The 19,871-nt window shown below is 45.8% G+C and overlaps 1 protein-coding gene and 1 long non-coding RNA gene across 2 annotated transcripts; one reads left to right on the top strand and one right to left on the bottom strand.

Moving 5' to 3' along the window:
- Positions 1-2,479: 2,479 nt before the first annotated feature.
- On the bottom strand, positions 2,480-9,825 carry LOC135313402 (uncharacterized). Its single transcript, XR_010373045.1, has 3 exons — positions 9,489-9,825; positions 6,258-6,427; positions 2,480-3,590 (listed from the first exon to the last, which is right to left on the bottom strand). It is a non-coding gene; the product is annotated as an uncharacterized LOC135313402 (long non-coding RNA).
- Positions 9,826-9,980: 155 nt separating this feature from the next.
- Positions 9,981-19,582, top strand: NABP1 (nucleic acid binding protein 1). The gene is made up of 6 exons (XM_064451985.1): positions 9,981-10,295; positions 10,432-10,570; positions 13,721-13,792; positions 15,229-15,301; positions 15,562-15,628; positions 17,181-19,582. The coding sequence occupies exons 1-6, from the start codon at positions 10,205-10,207 to the stop codon at positions 17,366-17,368; spliced, it is 630 nt and encodes a 209-aa protein (XP_064308055.1). The 5' UTR covers positions 9,981-10,204; the 3' UTR covers positions 17,369-19,582.
- Positions 19,583-19,871: the final 289 nt, after the last annotated feature.

The raw sequence follows: 19,871 nt of genomic DNA, 5'->3' as shown, positions 1-19,871 counted from the left end.
AGACTTTCCATGGACAGACACATGTCCCGGTAAGTACTTGCTCAGTCGCACTCTCTGTGTGCGAGTCCACGTGGGAGGGAGAAGCAGATCGACTTTACCTAGACCTGTAAAATGTGTTGAGGATATCACAGGAAAATACATGGTATCAGGGAATGAAGTACTACTCCTGCTTATGTCAGGGGTGAGACCATTTTGATCGTTTGCCATTTGCTTCCTCTGGAAAGAAACAGCAGATATTGCAATACAACTGGGAAAATGCAGATTTTACCCCCAAATCTAACAAGTCCCAAACTGAAAAGGTACCCACTTTCCTTAATATCTCCTCATCTGTTAGCCAAATATAATATCCATTAATTTACAATCATTTCAAGAGGTTAAGTTAATATACCATAGATAGCATGGCTGGATTCTATCCAATGAAAGATGCTACACAGGTACAGAATATTATTTGTTTCATCAGTATTGCAAGGTAAGTTGGTTGTTTTAGTTTACCTGAATAGTATTTTAACAGTGTATGAAACAGTAGTCTAACAAATCTGTAGTGTGGCTTACTAGAAAAACTCCCTCTTAGTCCAGGAAAAATCAGAAAACCCAGCAGGACCTAAAATACTGCTGTAGAAGGAGTAAGACAAAACTTTCATATAAACGTGTCTTGGTCTTAGTCTTTCACACTTAAGTCCAGAGTACAGACAAGCCAGGGTACAGATGAAAGACTCTGATTACACTAAAGCCTTCATCATCTGAAGTAAACCAACATGGCAAGAACTATACTCTAGGCTCATGGTCATCTGCCCAGCAAAGGTTCGGCCAGTTAACCATCTCCTGGAGACTTTTACGAGTTGCCTTCAGGTGGCTGCCACTTCAGCAACATCCCTTTTTTCACTGTCATTGACATTACTTGCTCCACAGTTAGTCCAGTCGTTCCAGGGATGTGAGAGAAAAAGAGAACCAAGTTTCAAATTCGAAGTAGGGTCATTCAGATTTTTCTTGCTATCGTATTCAGCCTAAATGTATTTTTCTGAAGTGGTTGGGTGGAATTTTTAAGGATTCCTCCTGGGGTTCAAGTCGCCAGGCACAACCTTTGGACTGTATCAGGTGGAGGTCAATATCCACATACAGTAAAGATGGCTTACCTAAAACAGTTGGACTGATGCTCTTCTATTTCTTTATAAATTACAAAAGAAGCTTGAAATATCTGTAATACAAAATAATTTTCTTGTATGATAAGATTTCAGTATTGTCTAGCTTGACTGGAGAACTTAATGAAACTACCGCAACAATAGATAATACAACTGCAAACTGAAAAACCTGGAGGAACTTTTGGTCCCCCAGCTATATAAGACTTTTTAAATTTATGTTTGCTTGTTAAGCTTAATTCCAATAATTAAATACCTTTTTACAGAAAATATATTTTATTAAGTACTATCTAATAATACCCTGCAGCAAAGATGAGACTCTTAAAAATGCTTTAAATATAACCTAAACAGGAAAAAGTATACATGGCAGCACCAGTGACTTCACAGATTAGTCCCTACAAGGATCGAATTTTTAGTTCTCCTTTACGTATATCTGAAAGTAACAAGAAGGGAATGGAGCGACTTGCTACACAACATGAAGAGAGTGTCTGATATTTTATTATTATTAAAGCCTTTTATTGGTCAAGGAGACCCAGCAGAACAGAAACAACCCTTATTTCATGGTAGTACAAGTTTTACAGCTGTGGAAATGCACCCAACTGGCAAACCTCTTTAAATAACAACAGTAAAGGCATCTGATGCCTTGGGATAACCATTTCCCCAGCAGTGCTGGTGAGGAATCACTCTCCTCTTTATCCTAAAGTGAAGCTGCATTCACTGAGACATCTATTTTTTTTTTTAAGCGTGGGTAAAATCCTCTTTGACTGCGTGGTGCCTACTCCATGGGCATTGCCTTCTCAGAGGAGCTCCCAGAGACTGCAGTGAGAACTAAATCAGGCCTCTAAAGGTTAACCTGCTGGAAGGTGTAAGATGCCAGGAGGGGATGATCACCGGCTGGTTTGCGGCTGATGATGTGAGGCTTGTAACCTGATATCCTGTTGCACAGCTTTCATGCCTGGAGTTTCTGTGGGATCATAAGGAGCAGGACGGCTCCATCCCTGATTGTGCAATGCCTGGAAGAGCTCGGCCATGTTGCCCTCCTCCGTACATGCCTTTGAGTCTGAATTCAAAGAGCAACATCTATTTCCGAGTAACTCGCAGTGTGGATGGTCCCATTCTGAGCTGCCCTACCTGGATTATTCAGGAATATCCAGGAACCTGTGTTCCTGAATGATTTGTCAGTCATCAGCAAGTCAAAGAGCTGGGAAGCCCTAGGAAGCTTTCACTGTTCTCCATTTATTTTTCCATCCCTCCTACACCCTAACACAACACGATGCACAACACAGATTGCAGTAAAATGGTTCCTGCAAACGCATTACCACTATGAGTTAGGCTTCCCCCCCTCCCCCCCTTCAAAAATATCCCAAACTACAACTTGGTTTGTTGCACGTAGCATCTTCCCAGAGGCGCTGATCAGAAAGGACTGCTTGGAGTATCCATTTGATTTCACGTACATCGGTGGCTTTTGGAAGGAACAGTTTCCTTTGTCATCCCATCTGGGCAGGAATGTCGATTTTGGTCAATATGGTCAGAAAATGGAAATAGGAATGCAAAAGCTGTGGTGCAAAACCTCTTTGTGTTGCCAGTGGCACTTGAAATGTGCCTCAGTGCCAGGCTTGATGTTCTGAAAGAATTTTTTTTTATCTGCTGACCCTTTTTGGCCCAGGTGGATGGTTCTTAGGTCTTTTCCTGATGTTGAAAAGAGGAGCGATAATGTACGGCCTATGGAAATCTGCAGCAACTGTTTGGTAGTCATTAGTCACTGACACAAAGCTTTGCACATCAGAATATATCTACAGGTGCCACAGGGAGAAGGCGAAATAGAAAAATGTGTCGTACTCTGAGGTAAACTGCTTGATTCCCAATCAGTCTGCAGGAGGCTGAATTAGTAATTTATGAAGCACTTTGCCATGATGAGATTTGTTCACTCCGCTCAGGATTTGTTTTTCACTGTTAACACAGAGCTAAACAACTGAGACTGTGTCTACATGCTCTTCTGCAGATACCAGCTTGCTCCGTGCCCTGCGCCTGCCAGCTATAAGCCACATCACCGGCAGCACAGCTGTGTTGTTTGCACAGCATGGAGGGTTGGGCTAATATTCCCACAGTTACTCATCCCAGCACCGCACCCCCCTTTTTCCACCATGTGTTGCAGCCGCTTCTGACTTGTTAGGGAAGCTGTCTACCTAACAGGAATGCAGCGGTCACACGTGGAGCAGTGTGGGGAGGTCAGGGAGGAGGGGTGGTGAGCACCTGGTGCAGGGCAGGGGTCACCACATCTTCATCCAGCTCTGTGGCAGTGCGAACAAAACGTGGTTCCTCTGCTTAGGGAACAGACCTGCGGGAAGATCGGGTTTTTCCATCTTTAACACACTCTATTGCTTATTAAGATTTGAGAAAGGTAGATGTCCATGTTTTTAAGACCACCAACAAACTTTCAGGAAAAGGCAGACACTGTGACAGAGAAAAAAAAAAAAGAAAAAAGAACATAGAAAAAAAAGCCCAAATCCTCATTACAAAAATTAAATCCAAACCAAATTAAATCTTCAAAGCCTCCTTCCTGGACATAAATCCCCTATTTTTCTTTTGAAGGTCAGCATTAGGTGATGCAAGACCAGCACTGAACTTCCAGCCCATTAGCCCCTGTGGAGCCAGCCAGCAGACAGGGTGATGTGTGCTGTCCGCATACCTCCTTCAGGCACTGGAGAAGAGGTGAGAAGCAAAACCCTTCCTGGGCTGGAAAGAGTTAAGAGATCATTCTCATCTCTAAGGGCATGTGTTGCTGCCATGGGGGTGTCATGGGACAAACTTGTGGGCTAGGCTGCAGGAATGACCCCTGGCAGAATCAGGGCTGGCAAAAGAAGCCATGTGCAAAGCCTTTTGAAATGTTGCCTCCCTTGGCTAAAACAGATAGGAAAGGGCTTGCCTTGCTGGTATTTTAGGGGTTTCTGAGCCACTTCAGACAACTCCCTAGCGCTGACTGCCCTGCACTGAGCCACTTGTGTGTGTTTGAAACAAGTGACTCAGCTCACTTGGGGGAAAGGCAGAGGTCTGTGCAGAGCTCTGTGCCCCAGTGGGACCGCCTTCCTCCTCTGACTTGAAGCATTTGTGTCTTTTATCAGCCAACCAACCACGGCAGCGGGGCTAGTTTAAGGGATCACTTCATGTTTTTCTTGGTGTAAAGCTGCTATTTTCCCTATGTAAAAAAGAGTTACTGTACTGGTTTAGGCGACTGTAACTGGTGTCCTTGTGAACAGCGTGGGGGTTATTCTGGCATAACTACAGTGGGAAAGTGCTAATCCCCCCATCTGCACTTGTTAAACCTTTTAAGTAAAGACCAGTCTGGTGATGGAGCAAGGCTGTGAGGTCTGGGTTTTGCTATAGCACTCACTGGAGACCTAAGAACCAGCAATTGTGAATGTTAGTGGGCTTTAAGCCCACAAATCTTTTGAGACTTGTTGTACATAGTCCTTCAGATCTCTAACTGAAAACCTGAGGAGGCACTAGCTCCTATGCTTTCCAGCTGTATGGGGCAAATTTAGATTCAAATTCCTCTGGTCCAAGCCCAGATTCACAGCTGAGCAGGAATGATGCCCTAGAATTGCCCCATATCAGAGTTTTCATGTAAGTCATCCTACTGATGTGTGCGGGATTAATCGAAAAAGGGAAGTAAAGAAGTTCCATAAACGCCTCCCAGGACTGAGTCCCCAAATGAAAACATCTGCTAAAATGTGTGGAGCCCAGGAAGAAAAGGTTACCTTAGTGCTGCAGAACACGCACGTGGCTCCTTTGGCAAGAATGCTGCAAATTCAGAATGTTTACTTTGCAATGCATGGGGTTTTTTTCTGTGGCACGTTACAGTGCCCTGGTACTCGTCAGCTTCCTTAGCTAACAGCTAGGTAGGCAGACAGAGCTGCCTGCAATCCCAGCGTCAGACACCTGGCAGTCCTTCCTGCTTCAGGCATCATGCAGGTACACTGCCCTGAGGCAGGTGGGGCAGCAGGCAGCTCAGATCCGTGTTCCTGAGCCAGGAGCAGGACTCGATGCATGGAACTACCTCTGACCCCAACAGAATGGGGATTCCCCACTGCATCTGTCCCACTGACTTCTGGCTGAAGTTCCTCTCAAGCCTTTGTGGCTTCCCCTGGAGTCATCCATATTTCCTGAGGGAACTCCTGACCCCGATGGCTGATGCTGCTCAAGAGATGCTGAAGGCACCCGAACCACTGTTTTCTGGGGTTTCCAGAATGCCAGACTGGGAGCCAGCTTGTTAAATGGGTGCTGAAGAGTCACTGATGTTAAAAAACAGCTGACCAAACCTGCAGCTTAATTTAGGAGATTGTGAGACGTATGGTAATGGCCTGGTAAGGCTTAGTTAAAGGTGGTGTTTGCAGGCTTCTGTACATTTTTAATCTCTGTGTGCAATAAAATATTAAACATCAGCTCTTGCTCTTTCTGGCAGATTTCTTGCAGGAGGATCTACTCTGGGACTCCAGCAGCCCTGAATACTGAGCGACTGACAGGAAAGGGGGAGTTTGGACCAATGTCTCTGCTGGCGGAACTCCATTACAACCAGAGGGTGAAATCCCAGCCACGCTGAGATGCGTGGGATTTTTGCCAGACTTGCAACTGCTAAGAACTCTTTTAACAACTCAACCCTGATTTTGCTTTGGACTGAAACCTCCCCATGAGTCTTAGCCTACAACCACTTATATCTTGCACACAGAAGAAAATAGTCTGCAGCAAGCAAATGAGCTTGGAAACAGATTTAACTTCATCAGTGGAATCCCTGCTGCAGACATTCATTGCAGGCTAAATTTGGCTTGTGTGGTAAGACACTGACTGAGTGGCACACAGACATTCAGCTCCCCCAGTGATGGAAAGGCTCCTGATTTGGCTGCGGTCACAGCTTATTCGACACATTCCCTGTTGCTCCTGTGAACTGCACGAGTAAAGTTTTGCTGCTCTGCCTCAGTGTGACCCACTCATGCTGTCAGCGCTCCTTAACGTATTTCAGGACCAGGTTATTGCAGGAACTCCAGATACTGATAATGCATCTCTCCCTTCTATCTTGCCTTCACATATTGCTGTTGTGGCTTCCAGAGTTCTTTTTAGGCCTACCTGTTTTTATGGGGTATTTGTGAGTCTTCTGGAAGCTCCTGTAGCTGAAGATACACCTGCAGCAAAACTCTCTGTGCTCCTCCTGGTGTGGAAGACTGACTCCAGTGAGGAGTCAGTCAGGAAGCTGGTGCTTCCATCATCCACAGCTGCAACTTGATAGCCTTATGGTTCTGAGGTTAAAAAAGATGTAGGAAAGACGCTAGAAAAACAAAATAAATTAATAATAATTCTGTTTTCTTTATATATTATAAAGAAGCAGGGGAAAAAAAACCCTGTTTTGCTTTATAGGTCACCTTCACAGCAAATAGGAATTTTTCAATCACTGCTGGATAATACCAAGGGCACTCTCAGGGGATGGCAATTGGAATGACAAAAAAAAATGAGCAAGATTTTAAGTGTCTCTTTGTGAAACAGAGCAAAATTGTTCATCACTGGTGGAGCAGACACTGTAAATACTGCCTTAAAATGAATCTGGAATGAACACGTACCTCCCCAACAGTAACAGACAAGGTGACCAGCTGTGTCTTCCCAGTGCAGTCCCAACCCCTTACGGATAGAGGGAGTTTGCTTTCCCACTCCACACATCAAGCTTTCTGGAGCTCTATGTCTCTTCTTGCATTTGAGAAGACAGATAGGAAGTATTTCACAGAATCACAGAATTGATGAAGCTGGTTGGGAGCTCTTGTGATCATCTAGTCCAACCTCCATCAAGCAGGGTGAGCTACAGCAGGTTGCCAAGGCTGGCGTCCAGTTGGGTTTTGAGTATCTCCATGGATGGAGACTCCACAACCTTTCTGGGCAGCCTACTCCAGTTTTTGAGCACCCTCACAGTAAAAAAAAAAGTTTTCTTGTGTGCAGATGGTATCTGATAGGTTTCAATTTGTGCCTCTTATCCTGTCAGTGAGCACTACCAAAGAGTCTGCCTTCCTCCCGCCACCTGTGCTTGATTTCCTACTTGTTGGGATGGACCGTCCTTGAGCTTGGAGGAAGTGATCTTTCAAAGCCAGCCAGCTTTTCTGGACCCCTGTGCTCTCCAGGACCACATCACAAGCAGACCTCTGATGAGGCTAAAGTCTTCTCTTCAAAGTCAGAGTTGCGGTCCTGCCTTTCGCCTCACTTTCCCCTTAGTATCCTGAACTCCCGCATCTCATGGTCACTGTACCCAGTGCTGACCCCGCCTTCATTTCCCCAACCAGTTCTTCCTTGTTTATTAAGTATGAGGTCCAGGACAGCACCCTTCCTTGTTAGCTTCTTGATCACCTGTGCCAGAGGGGTGCTGTCAGTGTGCTCTTGAACTCTTCTAGATTGCTTGGGCCCTGCTGTATTGTCATTTCTACTTTAAACCTCTTCCTACCAGCTTTAAACTTAACCTTAGTATAAAATAAATGCAGCTCCTTCTGTGCCACTGTTGGTCCCTGCGCTCTCTGCTGCAGGCCAGGTGGCTCTGTGCTGGCTGATGAGCACCGGGCAGCCTGGGCGCGATGTGTTAGAGAAGTGGTTGCACTCACTGACACAAAGGTAGCCTGACTGCCTATCTGCAAGTATGCTGACTACCACAGCACGGTGGCTTGGTAGCCCAGGTCTGATGTCCTTTGCACTTCTCCCAGCCGCTTTCCTGGACAGATGTTCACTTGAAACTACCTTACTGGTGACACATGACTAGAAGCATGTCCTTGGTGAGGTGTTTTTTAGTGCTTTCTGCTTTTGAGCTAACCACTCTCATGACTTGCTCTCTGCCCAAGACTTGCCATAAGGTGAGTATTCTTTTCAACTGTTTTTTTCTTGGAAAATAAACGTTTCTCCTCAAATCTCCAATGAGATTTGCTGTATGATCCACCTTTTTTTTTTTCCTCCTCCTAGTAAGTCAGAACCCAAGAGCTGGGACTGGTTGTGGAGGTTTTCCATAGGGTTGCTCATTATGAGGCAGAGCATCACACAGCCTTCAGCTGTCCTGTCCCAGATGTTTTAGTACCAAGAGTCATGCTTTGTTTTGGTAGGGCCCAGTGAGTGATCCAGGACAGAGTCCTACTGTACTTGGGGCTGAAAACACAAGATAAAAAATTAGTCTTTCCCAAGGGCTTGAAACAGATGGGGCAAACAAAAGGTGGAGAGGAAGGCAGAAAAACTCCATCTGTATGGAAAAATTTTACCAGTTCTACGGATAGAAGTATTTTTCTCCAGCCTTTGCCAAGGACACTGTCATTCCTGGAGCTTGGTTTGAACTCTTTCCCAAGTGACTAAATTAAAGCCATTCATCTCCTGACACACAGATGATCAACTGAAGGTTTTAGCATTACCAGATTAAAGTTACAGAGACAGTCAGGAGAGAGGCCACCGAGTGAGTCTGTCACCCCCACCTCCCCCCAACCGCACCGACTGAATTATTTTGGACAGAATTGGATTAAGCTATTCGAGGCTTTAAGCAAATTCTCCTGTGTCTCATGCTGCCTTCCTCTCAGATTCTTACAAACAGCGTGTTTTATTCCAAGCGAGTTGCACCCAGCAGGGCTGCTCCACTGCCTACAGATAAGCATTGCACAACACTTGTTGGACCAGAGAGCTCCAGTGTGGCAGAACGTGTGGCCAAGCATTTCACAACTGCTGTCATCTATGGATTTCTGATTACAGAAATAGAAGGGGAAAGCCCAGCTAGCTAAGTCTGGGTCTGAAAAGGAGAAGCAAAGTGCATATACACTGCTCTGCTACCTTTCCTAAGAGGGAGGGCTGAATTACAGAACCATCTGCACATTTTTAGGCTGTTCTGTGGCAGGGATCTATCTCCTCAGAACCCCCCAGCTTAGCATGTCACAAGGCTGAGGGGACTTGTTGTTTCACCACCTAGATGGCTTTTCCCCTTGGAGAAGCTGCCCTCCCGCCTGTAGCCAAGCGCAGAGTAACGTCTCCACAGGTGGCTCCTAGCAGAGTTCAGGGTGTTTTGACAGCCTTTTTCGTGCTCAACAGGTTTTAGGCTCTCATTTTTGTCACAGAAAAGCTGAAAGCACGGTGCTGCGTAACCCTGGATTTTCCCTTCGTCCACCGAGCATTTGGTTTCGGGGGCACTATGATGTGGTGCAGCCCTGCGAAGTCACCGGGTGCCACGATGCAGCACCACTGCCCCGCTGCTCCTCCCTTCGGCCCCCACCTCGGCCACTTCTGCGTGGTGGAGACCAGAATCAGCCTTCCCGTGAAACATCACAGCCTCGCTTAGCCGATGTCCCCATGGATACGTACTTCTCCTAAACGCGGTTTTTTTTCAGTGAGGGAGACCAGAACTGCCGGGAATCGCCCTCCGGGACATCTCTATGACAAGACCCCTCTCGGTGTTGCAACCGTGCCTTAAAATGGCGCGGGAAGGAGGCGAATCGCTTCCTAACTCCCCTCTGCCCCACCGGCCGCGCTCGAGGCGCTGCAGGGCTGCCTGCGGGGGGAGAAGGGAGCGAGCGGACCGAGCCACGGCGCCCGGTGACTCGGCGCGGGCCTGAACTCAGCCGGACCCCGCCCAGCTCGGCCGCGCCGGGGAACGGAGAAGATGGCCGCGGCCCCGCCCAATCAGCGCGCGGCGCCGGCTCGCGCCCGCCTGTTGTCCAGTCCCGGCGCTCCGCGTGCCCCGGACGGTTCCATTCGGCCCCGTCCTCTCCGCCCCCCCGCCCGGCGCCTGGGGTGGTCCCGCCCGGTCGGTATAAAAGCGAGCGCAGCGCACATGTGCTCCTCAGTGCCGGCGGGAGCGGGAGGGCGGGTGGGGGCTGCGTTCGTGGCGTCGGTCGGGAGAGGGAGCGGTGGGGGTCGGGCGTGACGCACAGTTACCGCGCAGCCCCTCGGTGCCCGTGTCCCCGTCCCCTGTGAGGGCTGTCGGTGCCCCCCGGCCCTGTGCCGCCGCTGCCGCCGCTCCCCCGCGGGATGCGGGCTCGGCCCGTCCCGCCAGCCCTGCCCCCCGCGCCGGCCGCAGCATGAGCGCGGCGAGCGATACGTACCACCTCATAAAAGACATAAAACCCGGACTGAAAAACTTAAATGTCGTCTTTATTGTGCTGGAGATCGGTAAGTGGCTCCCGGCACGCCCCACCCCCGGGCCGCCCACGCGTATCCCGCGTGTGTGTGGTGGGGGGGGTAGCGGGGCCGTGTGTCCGTGCCCCCCCCCCCCCACCTCTCCCCTCAGCCGCGCTTCTCCCCGCAGGGCGAGTCACCAAGACGAAGGACGGGCACGAGGTGAGGTCCTGCAAAGTGGCGGACAAGACGGGCAGCATCACCATCTCCGTGTGGGACGAGATCGGCGGCCTCATCCAGCCGGGGGACATCATCCGCCTGACCAGAGGGTGGGTATGGGGCCGGGCCCGCCGCCCCGCTCCCCGCCCCGGCCAGGGCAGCGCCGGGTCGGGCGGGGGCCTTTGTCACGGAGCGGCGGCGGTGGGGGGCTGCGAGCAGGCTCGGCCGCCTTTCTGAAGGCACGGATGACAACGCAGCTCCCCACCCCACCCCTTTGGACTGGCTCCTTGTTGTCGAGGCAGCACCCTGAGATCACTTGCCAAATTAAAACCTTCTCCTCCACCCCAGGACATGCCTAGCGTGAGCATACGATCTAGTAGATGCCTAGGAAGGGTTTGTATTTTTCACCAAGAGGTGGTGTTTAAAAGACTTGGTTTGGCTTTAAAAAAAGCTCCTTAGGAAAATATTTCTTTCGGGTGGTGGTGGGGAGAAATGCAACAGTCGGTCCTGGTCAAGCAGGGAAGTTAAAAGCATGTTCTTATGTTTACAGCCATTTCTTTACCCTAGCAGTCAGCTCCTTAATGAAAGGAGGGAGTGATGAATGTCTCTCATGCAGAAAAGTTGCTTTTCATTGCAGTGGACTTAACAGAAATGGCAGGCAGAGGAGAAGCTTTTCAAAACCACTGTAAAAATCCATACTAGGGCTACACTGTAGAGCATGTTAGTTTGCTTAGGTGCAGTTCATCTATCTCAGAGCTGGTTTAATTTTAAAAAAACCCAAACCCCTATGTTTATTATCTGTGAGAAAGAATATTAGTTTCAATTTGAAAGTCCTTTGCCATGTCACTTAAATTGTCAGTAGCGAAGTGATAGTCACTTTCGTTTGAGTTCTTGGTGCCAGTTAGGTTATGCTTAGAAATCTATTGTACTGATCTTTTGGCCTACAACACTCGGAGACAGTAGAACTACAGTGTAAGGTCCTTTTAATTTGTTTTTTATGAGAAAGTACGTAAAATGTTATTCAGTGGAGCTGCTAATTGAGCTGCTCTTTAGTTCATTTGAGTGTAATTCTTGGTTTTGGAGTGAAATTGGATGACCCTTGCCACCAGAACTACGCCTGCTTCCTCCTATGCAAATCTCCTTTTACACGACATAGCCTGACTCCTCGGCAGAGGTGGTTCTGGGGAAGCCTGCTTGCGTGGAGAGCACGTGGAGTGCTGGGGTGCCGAGGTGGGTGGAACTAAACCAGAGCTCTGGGCCAGCACAAAGCCCTGTGCATAGCTGACGTTGAGACAAATTAACAGTGATATTGTTCAGCACTGCTATTGCCCTCGGCTCTGTGACTGGCTTATGGTAGCTGCTTGGGTGTTCCAGTGCAAAAAATGAGAGGGTCATTGCATCCCTTAATGTCAAAAATTGAGTTTGGCTTGTATGAGTTAAATTTTTGAACTGACATCACTGTTCCTGGTGGATGTCTAATTCATGCCTTCATTTACATGAATTGCGTGCTGACTTAGGACTGCGTAGTGAGTGAAATGGCAAGAATCTAAATACATTCTTGTTAGGTTCTCATATTAAGAAAAACGCCCTCACACTGACATACAAGGTTCTCCAAACACAGTTTTATACTTAACTCAGGATTAATTTGTGTGTGATGTTGCCATTGCAAGGCAGGTAGATTTCAGCTCTGTAGGCTAATCTGACTTTTCAGTGCAGGATGCTCAGTGATACAAGCAGAAAAGCTTAACTAGGCCCCACATGTAACCATGGTGCTTTTTTTTATTCTGCTGGATTTCAAGCTGTCGATGCATTCTTCAGCAAGCATCTGCTTTTGCAGATTTTTGTCATTGGCTGATTGGCTCATTTACAGGAAGCTGCTGCAGTTAATATTTCTAAATTTTAAGTTAGTTCTGGAGTTTAGTGCCTTGTGGCCAGCTCTTTCCAAGACAAAACCAAATGCTTGCATACATAGAATAACTTTGTGCTGGAGGTTATCAGTCCCATGATTTGCTGGGTCTTGTCCCAGTAAATGTATGTTTGACTTACATTTATTATTTGGTAGCTCTTTTCCTTTGTGCTTTGCCACAAGACAAGCCAGCTAGCTGGTTAAGCATAGAAGGGAATCTTTGAAGTGAAAGGTAGCATTATGAAGTGAAGAGCATTAATCCTGCTTCTAGATGTAAGACTCCTGAGACAGGCACCATAACTAGATACTATGCTTTATTGCTCATGCTGAAGTACAGAGAAGGTTGTCGTTGAATTGGCATTATGGTCCTGTTCTGCCAGCCTGGCTTCTCCCTGCTGCCTCTGCTCAAGGCCCATTGCACAGCTGGATGGCTCCCAGTCTCAGCAGATAAGGCAAAGGGCAAGAGGAAGGTTTGTTATCTATGTTCCAGAGATAGACCCAGAGCATAAGGAAGTGGTGACTTGTCCAGGTTATCTGTGACTCCTGAGTGCAATTGCTGGGGCTCCCAGCAATTTTGCTAGAAATTGTTCCTTTGCTAGAAGACACCCATATTTCTGTTAACTCCGTTGTGCTGCACCTAGGTTGCTGGTCTGCATTTTCATTATCTTTGCATACGTGATGCCCCTTACTGAAAGGAACAGTTATGCAGAAAGTTTTGCATAACTCGCATTCCAGTGCTTGAAGTCAAGTGCCACTATGAAGACTAGAGCACACTTGTGCTGTCTTGTAAGTGAATGTTTCCGCAATCAAAATGTGGTTTCATTGTATTTCTGTATGTCACTTGGAATCTGATGGTCAAACTTGTGCCTTTAAAAAAACCTGGTGAGGACCTACATGAAAAAAGTAAGCACTTCCTATTATGCACATTCAGTAGCAGTATTTACATTCTGCAGTGAACAAAGGTAACTTTTCCTGGCTCCCGCTGAAAGCGGAACCAAAAGTTGTCAGTGAATGGTAACACACAGAGATACTGCTTTTGGCAAGATGCCTTTCATCTGCAAGAACAGTCAAAAGGGCTGCTCCAGCCAAGGAAAGAGCATCCAATCTCAAAATAATTGGCAATTCCAGGAAAGCAGCCAAAGGAGTCAGCTGAGCTTCCAGTACCTTTTGCTAGAAGTAAAACATAGGGATCTATAAAATTTTAGCATGGTGAAGTTGTGGTCCCTGGGAATTTGTTTTAGTCCATTCATGTAGTAATACTTACTAACTCTTGGAAGATGGCATGCTTCTAGTTTCTTTTTCAATAGTGGTATTTCTCATTTGCTAAGACACTGCTTTGCTGCTTCTTGGGCAGGTACGCATCTCTGTGGAAAGGTTGCCTGACACTTTACACAGGACGAGGAGGCGAGCTGCATAAAATTGGGGAGTAAGTATTGCATGTTTATACTTGTGGTGGTATGTCCTGTTCTCAGCAGAGTGTCGTGGTAAACATAAGACGTGGTGGCTCTTAGTAAATGGGCAGCAAAAGGCTGTTGGTTGGTTGTGGATAGGTTCAGTACAGGCAACTGTGGTGTGAGTTTTTACATGCTGTTGTGGTAATGAGCTCTGACCCTTTCTGGATTCTAGGTATACTGAGGAATATGGTCCCCTGTCATGGCACAGATCTAGGTTTTATGTGGAGGGGGGAACTGTATAAATGATAAGGGACTTAATTTGCATTGCTTACCTAGGCCTCAGCTTGAATAACCACTTTATTTTGGTGGAAGTCTTGTGTGTGTGTGCATCATGCTGTAGAGACAAGCAGTGCAAAGAAGGAAGACAAAGGTAATTCCAGTGAATCATATCTAAACAGAAGCAAGCCTCATTAAACCTTCTTTAAACTGCCCACAAACTGAGGCAGCAACTCCTCCTGACGAAGAACAACATGAGTAACATACTTGACTAGCAACAGGAAAAATAGCAAAATTTTCTAACCAGAAGAGTACTTTTGCTGTTGCACAAAGTACTGTAGGAGGCCTTGTAGTCATCAGGGAACTGTGGCTGTGGGGTGACCACCTCTCTTCTCGGATGGTTCAAAAATGCCCAGTGCTCAGCTGGATTTTGTGAGGGGTGACCTGCAGATTTTCTTTGGTGCAAAGCCATCGCCTCAGAAGCGTCATCTGGTGGGTTTACTCTCCAGCAGGCTGGAGTGAGGTGAGTCCTCGTCAGGGCTGTGCCTCCCAGCAGGAGGTGGGAGCTCCACTTCTGCTTAACCAGTCCAAGCTGTAGGATGATTCAGATCTTTCTTTCCCTCTGCCATAATTTCCCTGTGGTGAGTTGCTGGGCCTATTCTTCCATAGTCCCCTTGAGTGGAAAAGGATGCTTTGCATTTCACTCCCTGTTTTGGACTCCTCTGTGCTATTATGTTAATGAGGCACTCCATAGCATGGGAATGTGTGGGAGTGTGTAAGTTTTCCCTAGAGATCTAATGCAGTCACAGTCTGGGAGCAGGCTGGGTGGCTCTGTGCCTCAGGTGACCTTGTAAGTGGGTGCTGGACAAGATTGCGCAGCTGGAAAAGAGGCGAAGGGAGCCCTTTCATCACCTTTTGTTTTCTTTAGGCCATTTAGCCTCCTAGAGTAAATGTGTACTTGCCTCTGCTTGACTGAAATACCCTCACAAGGAAGATGTGACAGGTTTGCTACAAGTGTATAAAAGGGTCAAAGAGCCTTTTAATACCTAGGGATACCCCCTGAACAGTGGGGTCTGGATTAGTTACTTCAAGGTGATAGGATATGTCAAGAACATATGCTCTTTGAGCTGTGGAGTTGAGAACTCTTAAAAAATGGTTTTAGAACTTCTTCATAATCCTAATTTCTCCCCAGGTTCTGCATGGTATATTCAGAAGTGCCAAACTTCAGTGAGCCCAACTCAGAACACATCGGGCAGAACAAACTGGTATGTTAAACTTGTCTGAGGCTTCTGGCATAAAGTTCTCATTGTTCTGAATCCTTCACACTAGGCTGTGATCAGATGTGACTTCCGGAAAAATGGATTTGAGGTGATAAATAGGCAAAAATGAGCCAATAATTAGAGTAGCAGATAAATTCCATGTGGAGCTACAATAAGAATACAGGAAAAAAAATCATCCTTTTTCTGCAAAAATGTGAAATTTCTCTGATCCATGTCTTGTCTTTTCTTTTTTCATTCCTCTGAAGGCACAGGGTGAACAGAATAATAGTTCTCCATCAAGTAATATGGGTTCTTGTACTTTCGGGCCACTGGGTAAGTTTTTGGTTTTGTGAAAGGATGAGAAACACTTAATGGGAATAAAAAGAAATTGGTTTTCCTTAGGGTTCTTTACTCTGGGGCAAAAGTGTGCTATGCTCTAATAAGTCTTTTAGATTGGGGCCTGAACCTGCGAGTACATAAGCATGAATATTTCCTGAATAATGTTTTCAGGATGTCTTCCCTAGAAGAGGAAGAGACCAGAATATTCAAGGTGCCTGTATCATGTGAAAGGACTTGACTAATCCTAAACTGTTGTGATGCTTTCAAAGAGTTTTTGCAGCACTTGAAATGCTATTTTTAAGCCACCTGAGACCATGGCTTTAAAAATTACTTATTTAATCTCACCAGTCACCTTGGCATTCCTACCAGGTTAGCTCCTCAAAACACAAGTGACAGTAATCTGAATTTCAATATTTGAGCTGGCTAGATCATTTTGTAATGTATTTAAGCATTGAATCTTATCTAAGAAAATGCTTCAAAGACCTGAGTGGCTGTAAGCTGAGAGGGAACCTTAGTTATGGCCTGCCTATGCGATGCCCAGGCCTGGTGCCTGGTGTTGTGTTGCTAAGCTCTGCTGGTGGATGACAGCAAACTGATTCATAACTTCCTGTTAAAAAGCACTATGTCATGTCAATTCAGTGACTGTCTGCTTTCCTCTTTAGCAGCATGATTTTCGTTTCTCTTATTTTACTTCTCTTACGAGCCCTTTCTGTTCCTTTGAAAATAAATGATTCTGAGCAAAGAAGGGCAGTGCTTTCAGCCCAGTCTTTCCTCAGTGCCAGGGTGAGGCAAGTAGGCTTTCAGCCCCATTAGTGTGTAAGAATTCCCTTCGTGTCCCTGCTTTGGGTGGTGAAGAGCTGTTTTCACTGACCTCATGCAATCTTCCAAACCCCCTTTTTTCTCTTCTTGTGGTGTCTTTAAATGCAATGATTTCCTCTTTGTTTCTTCCTTCTTCCCCATGCTTCCTGTTGTCGTTCTGCCTTTTCAGCTCTGTCCCTCTTCCTATGGGCAAAACATGAGCAGTGATGCTTACGAGGTTCAAGTTCCTGAGAACTTGGTGCTAGCTGAGCTACTTCTGTAGCTGCACTTCACAAGGCAGCTTTCTATTCTGTGTGCCTGGTAGTGGGGAATGCTGCAAGATGCTTTGTGTACCCTGCTCTTTTGCCGATTTCTCCTTGACTACTTCTGCCCTGCTGCCTCTGGAACATCTTAGTGTGTGACCTACAGGCCAGTGCATGTTTCTGAAAGCACCAATCTAGTTTAATGAGACTCCAGTCTCTCTCCTGGGCAAAGAATCAGCATGCAACTCTGACCTTTCTTGTTTTAGTTAAAAGTGGGGGTTAGGTATGGGAGGGTAGGTAGTTTGGGAGGGGGGAAAGGAAAGCTGTGGTTTGTGGTCTTGCAGTGCCAGAGAGGCTTTTCCTTCTGGTGCTCAGGGTTTGCTGGTTGCTGCAAACTCCATGCATTCCCTGTTGCTAAACTTACATAAGGGAGCAGTAATTTCAGTCCATGGAACTCGTGATAACCTTTTTTTCTGTCTTTTTAGGAAATGGTTTACAAACTGGACCTGAATCAAGTGGATTTCCATTTATGTATAATCAAGGCCACACTTATTCAGGTAGTGGGAGAGGCAATGGACGAGGACCTGTAAATCCAGCACCAGCTAATAGTGTTCAGCCTCTTCTCCCTGCTGTCAGTAATGGGAGGGACCCACGCAGAGCCTTTAAAAGATGACTATGCCAAATGTGGTTGTACAGCTTGCTTAAACTCTACACTCTACTTGAACACTTATTGCACTTTTATTTATAGTTAACTGTGAACCAGTCTGTCCTTTATTGTTTTTTTTACCTTTTGGTCTATGGAGCAAACTTGATGTGATCTATTTCTTGTGTTGCTTAGGGAAGCACAGTGAGTCTTCCCCATATATTAAGGGGGTAGAGGGAGAAGGTGGATATAAGCAAGTAAGGGTAACGGGTTGAAGAGTCTCAATTAAAACTCGGTACCCTTTGCTAAATGGAAGAAAATTTCAGTTAACATATATGTATTTTTCTGTTTGGTCAGCCATATAGCCTTAAAAGGTCTATTATGTCCTGTGTGAACATACGTTGACTTCCATCAGGGTTAATGGGAGTTCTTCGTATTGGAAGAGAAATGAGGGGGCAGAGCAAAGATGCTCTAGTGAACTAGGTGTCCTTGGAATGAATATATAGCTTGTAAAAGCAATAAGTATAAGGAAATGGTGGTGCCAGCACCTAGTGGTGTCTCCTGAATCAGAATGGGTAACTTGGACAAAAGTTGAAGACATGGTGAGTGTCTTCAAGCTTCACTTCTGATTCCAAAAAGGTGTACACTACTTAAATTCTCCATAAACACCATTACCACTGTTAAGGAAAGTGACACTGAATTTTTTTTTTGCTTTGGATAGAAGCGTGGATATTCATTCTTGCTTTGCATGAAATAGCAGGAGAGGAGGACTTAAACTGAGACAGTATTGGCGAATATGCAGTTTGTAGCCCCTCCTTGTGTAAAAGCTGAAGGTTACTTTGCAGAAGTCTGAATTTCCAGGAAAGAACTGTTTTCAAATGCTGCATTACCCATCTCTTCAATGAGGCTGCCTACTTCTCCTTCCTTCATTCAGCTTTCCAAATGAATTATGTATTAGATGAAGCTGTATGTGTGGATTGCAGAGGTACTGGCCAAGCACACAGCTGCCCTTATGCTGTTAAGCTTTCTTTCCTCTGTTTTATATGAAATATGAATTATCCCTTCAAGAACTTAACCCCACCGCCACCATCTCCTGGGGGAAAATAGCTGTGGCTTTATTCCTGAGATCGCAAATGCCTTGACTCTAGGTAAGAGTCAGTGCCATATTTCAGATCAGGTTCAAAAACAACTTGGAAGCTGAGGTGTCATACTGGATTCATCTGTTTAACTCTTCATATAGCTGACCTCTCAAATAAAAATTGCACTAACCATTTAAAAAAAAACAACAAATCTAACTTTTCTTTCTGTCAAGCCATAAAGACTTCATGACAAAAGGCTACTTCGAATTGTGAGTTTTCTCTGGTCATTCATGTTAGTTGAATCTACTACTATGTCACTAATGTTTACAAGTTATTTACATTTGATACTTCTGCTTTTGGTACTCTATCATGATGATTTGTTGAAAATTGCTTCTAATTGGCAAAGTTCTTTGCTTAGTCTGAAATACCGAATTTTCTTTTAAATGCAAGCAGCAGCAACAACAAACTTCTGAAGGGAGGTTTAGAGAGACTTGTGTGCCCAGATGCCTGAGGGCCATTTGCCTCTGGTGTGGCAAAGTGCTGTCCTGATACCTGCTTCCAGCTGGAACTAGCAAAACTTGGGCACAAGTCTTGGGCACAAGAGGGTGACATGCCTTATGAGATCACCCACGGGTGCTGTTACAGAAGAACTGGTGAACCAGAAAGCACGCAATGACTTCTGGGGAAATGGTGTAAGGAGGTGATGTGTAACTCAGGGACTTTAAATGGCTTATTTAAAAGTTGTGTATAGTCTAGATGCATGGACAACCTGTTATGCAGCATTGATTTAGGATGTTTGATATATGCTTCTGAGATGGAAGTCAAGAGGATTTCTAAACCTGTGAAGTATATATGACACATGTTCCAGAGGTAAATGAGATGTAAGTATGGTGTGAGAGCTGTGCTTTCCAGTAGTAGCTGTAAAGGTACCAAGTGAACACTGCAAATGATGGCATGGTGGGGACTTCATACACATTGGGGAATCTCTACTGTGGATCTCAAAGGCTGGTGGTCTTGACTTCTCTACAGCATAAAGAAGGTTGAAATAGGGGGAGCCCTGTGTTAGTGTATGCTGAGGGTTTGTAGCTCTATGCATTTGAGCTTTTATTAAGCTAATAAACAGAATACTTGTTCACAAATTCCAAATAAAAAGTGAGATGATTACTGCTAAGTGGCATAAGATTAAAAGCTTGCTGTCAAGTGGATGATTGATTTGCAGTTGGGAGGAAAAAAAGCAAGAGGCTGCTCTTCATGTTCTCAAGGTTAGTAGCATTCCTGCCTCCCTGTTTCTTATGTGAAACTATTTCACTTTATTAATAAATTTTTACTTCTTTGCAGGGGAAATCTGTGCCCTGAAAAGTCACATGGACTTAAATATAATCGTAGTAATTTTTCAAGGTCTTCTGATCTTCCAGTGAACCTAAGACAAAGTTGTTTCCCTCAGAGGTATCAGT

The sequence above is a fragment of the Phalacrocorax carbo genome, chromosome 5 (assembly GCF_963921805.1).
Source record: "Phalacrocorax carbo chromosome 5, bPhaCar2.1, whole genome shotgun sequence".
NCBI classification, from domain to species: domain Eukaryota; kingdom Metazoa; phylum Chordata; class Aves; order Suliformes; family Phalacrocoracidae; genus Phalacrocorax; species Phalacrocorax carbo.
The sequence above is the reverse complement of the archived record's forward strand: the minus strand, read 5'-3'. Positions and strand labels throughout refer to the sequence as shown.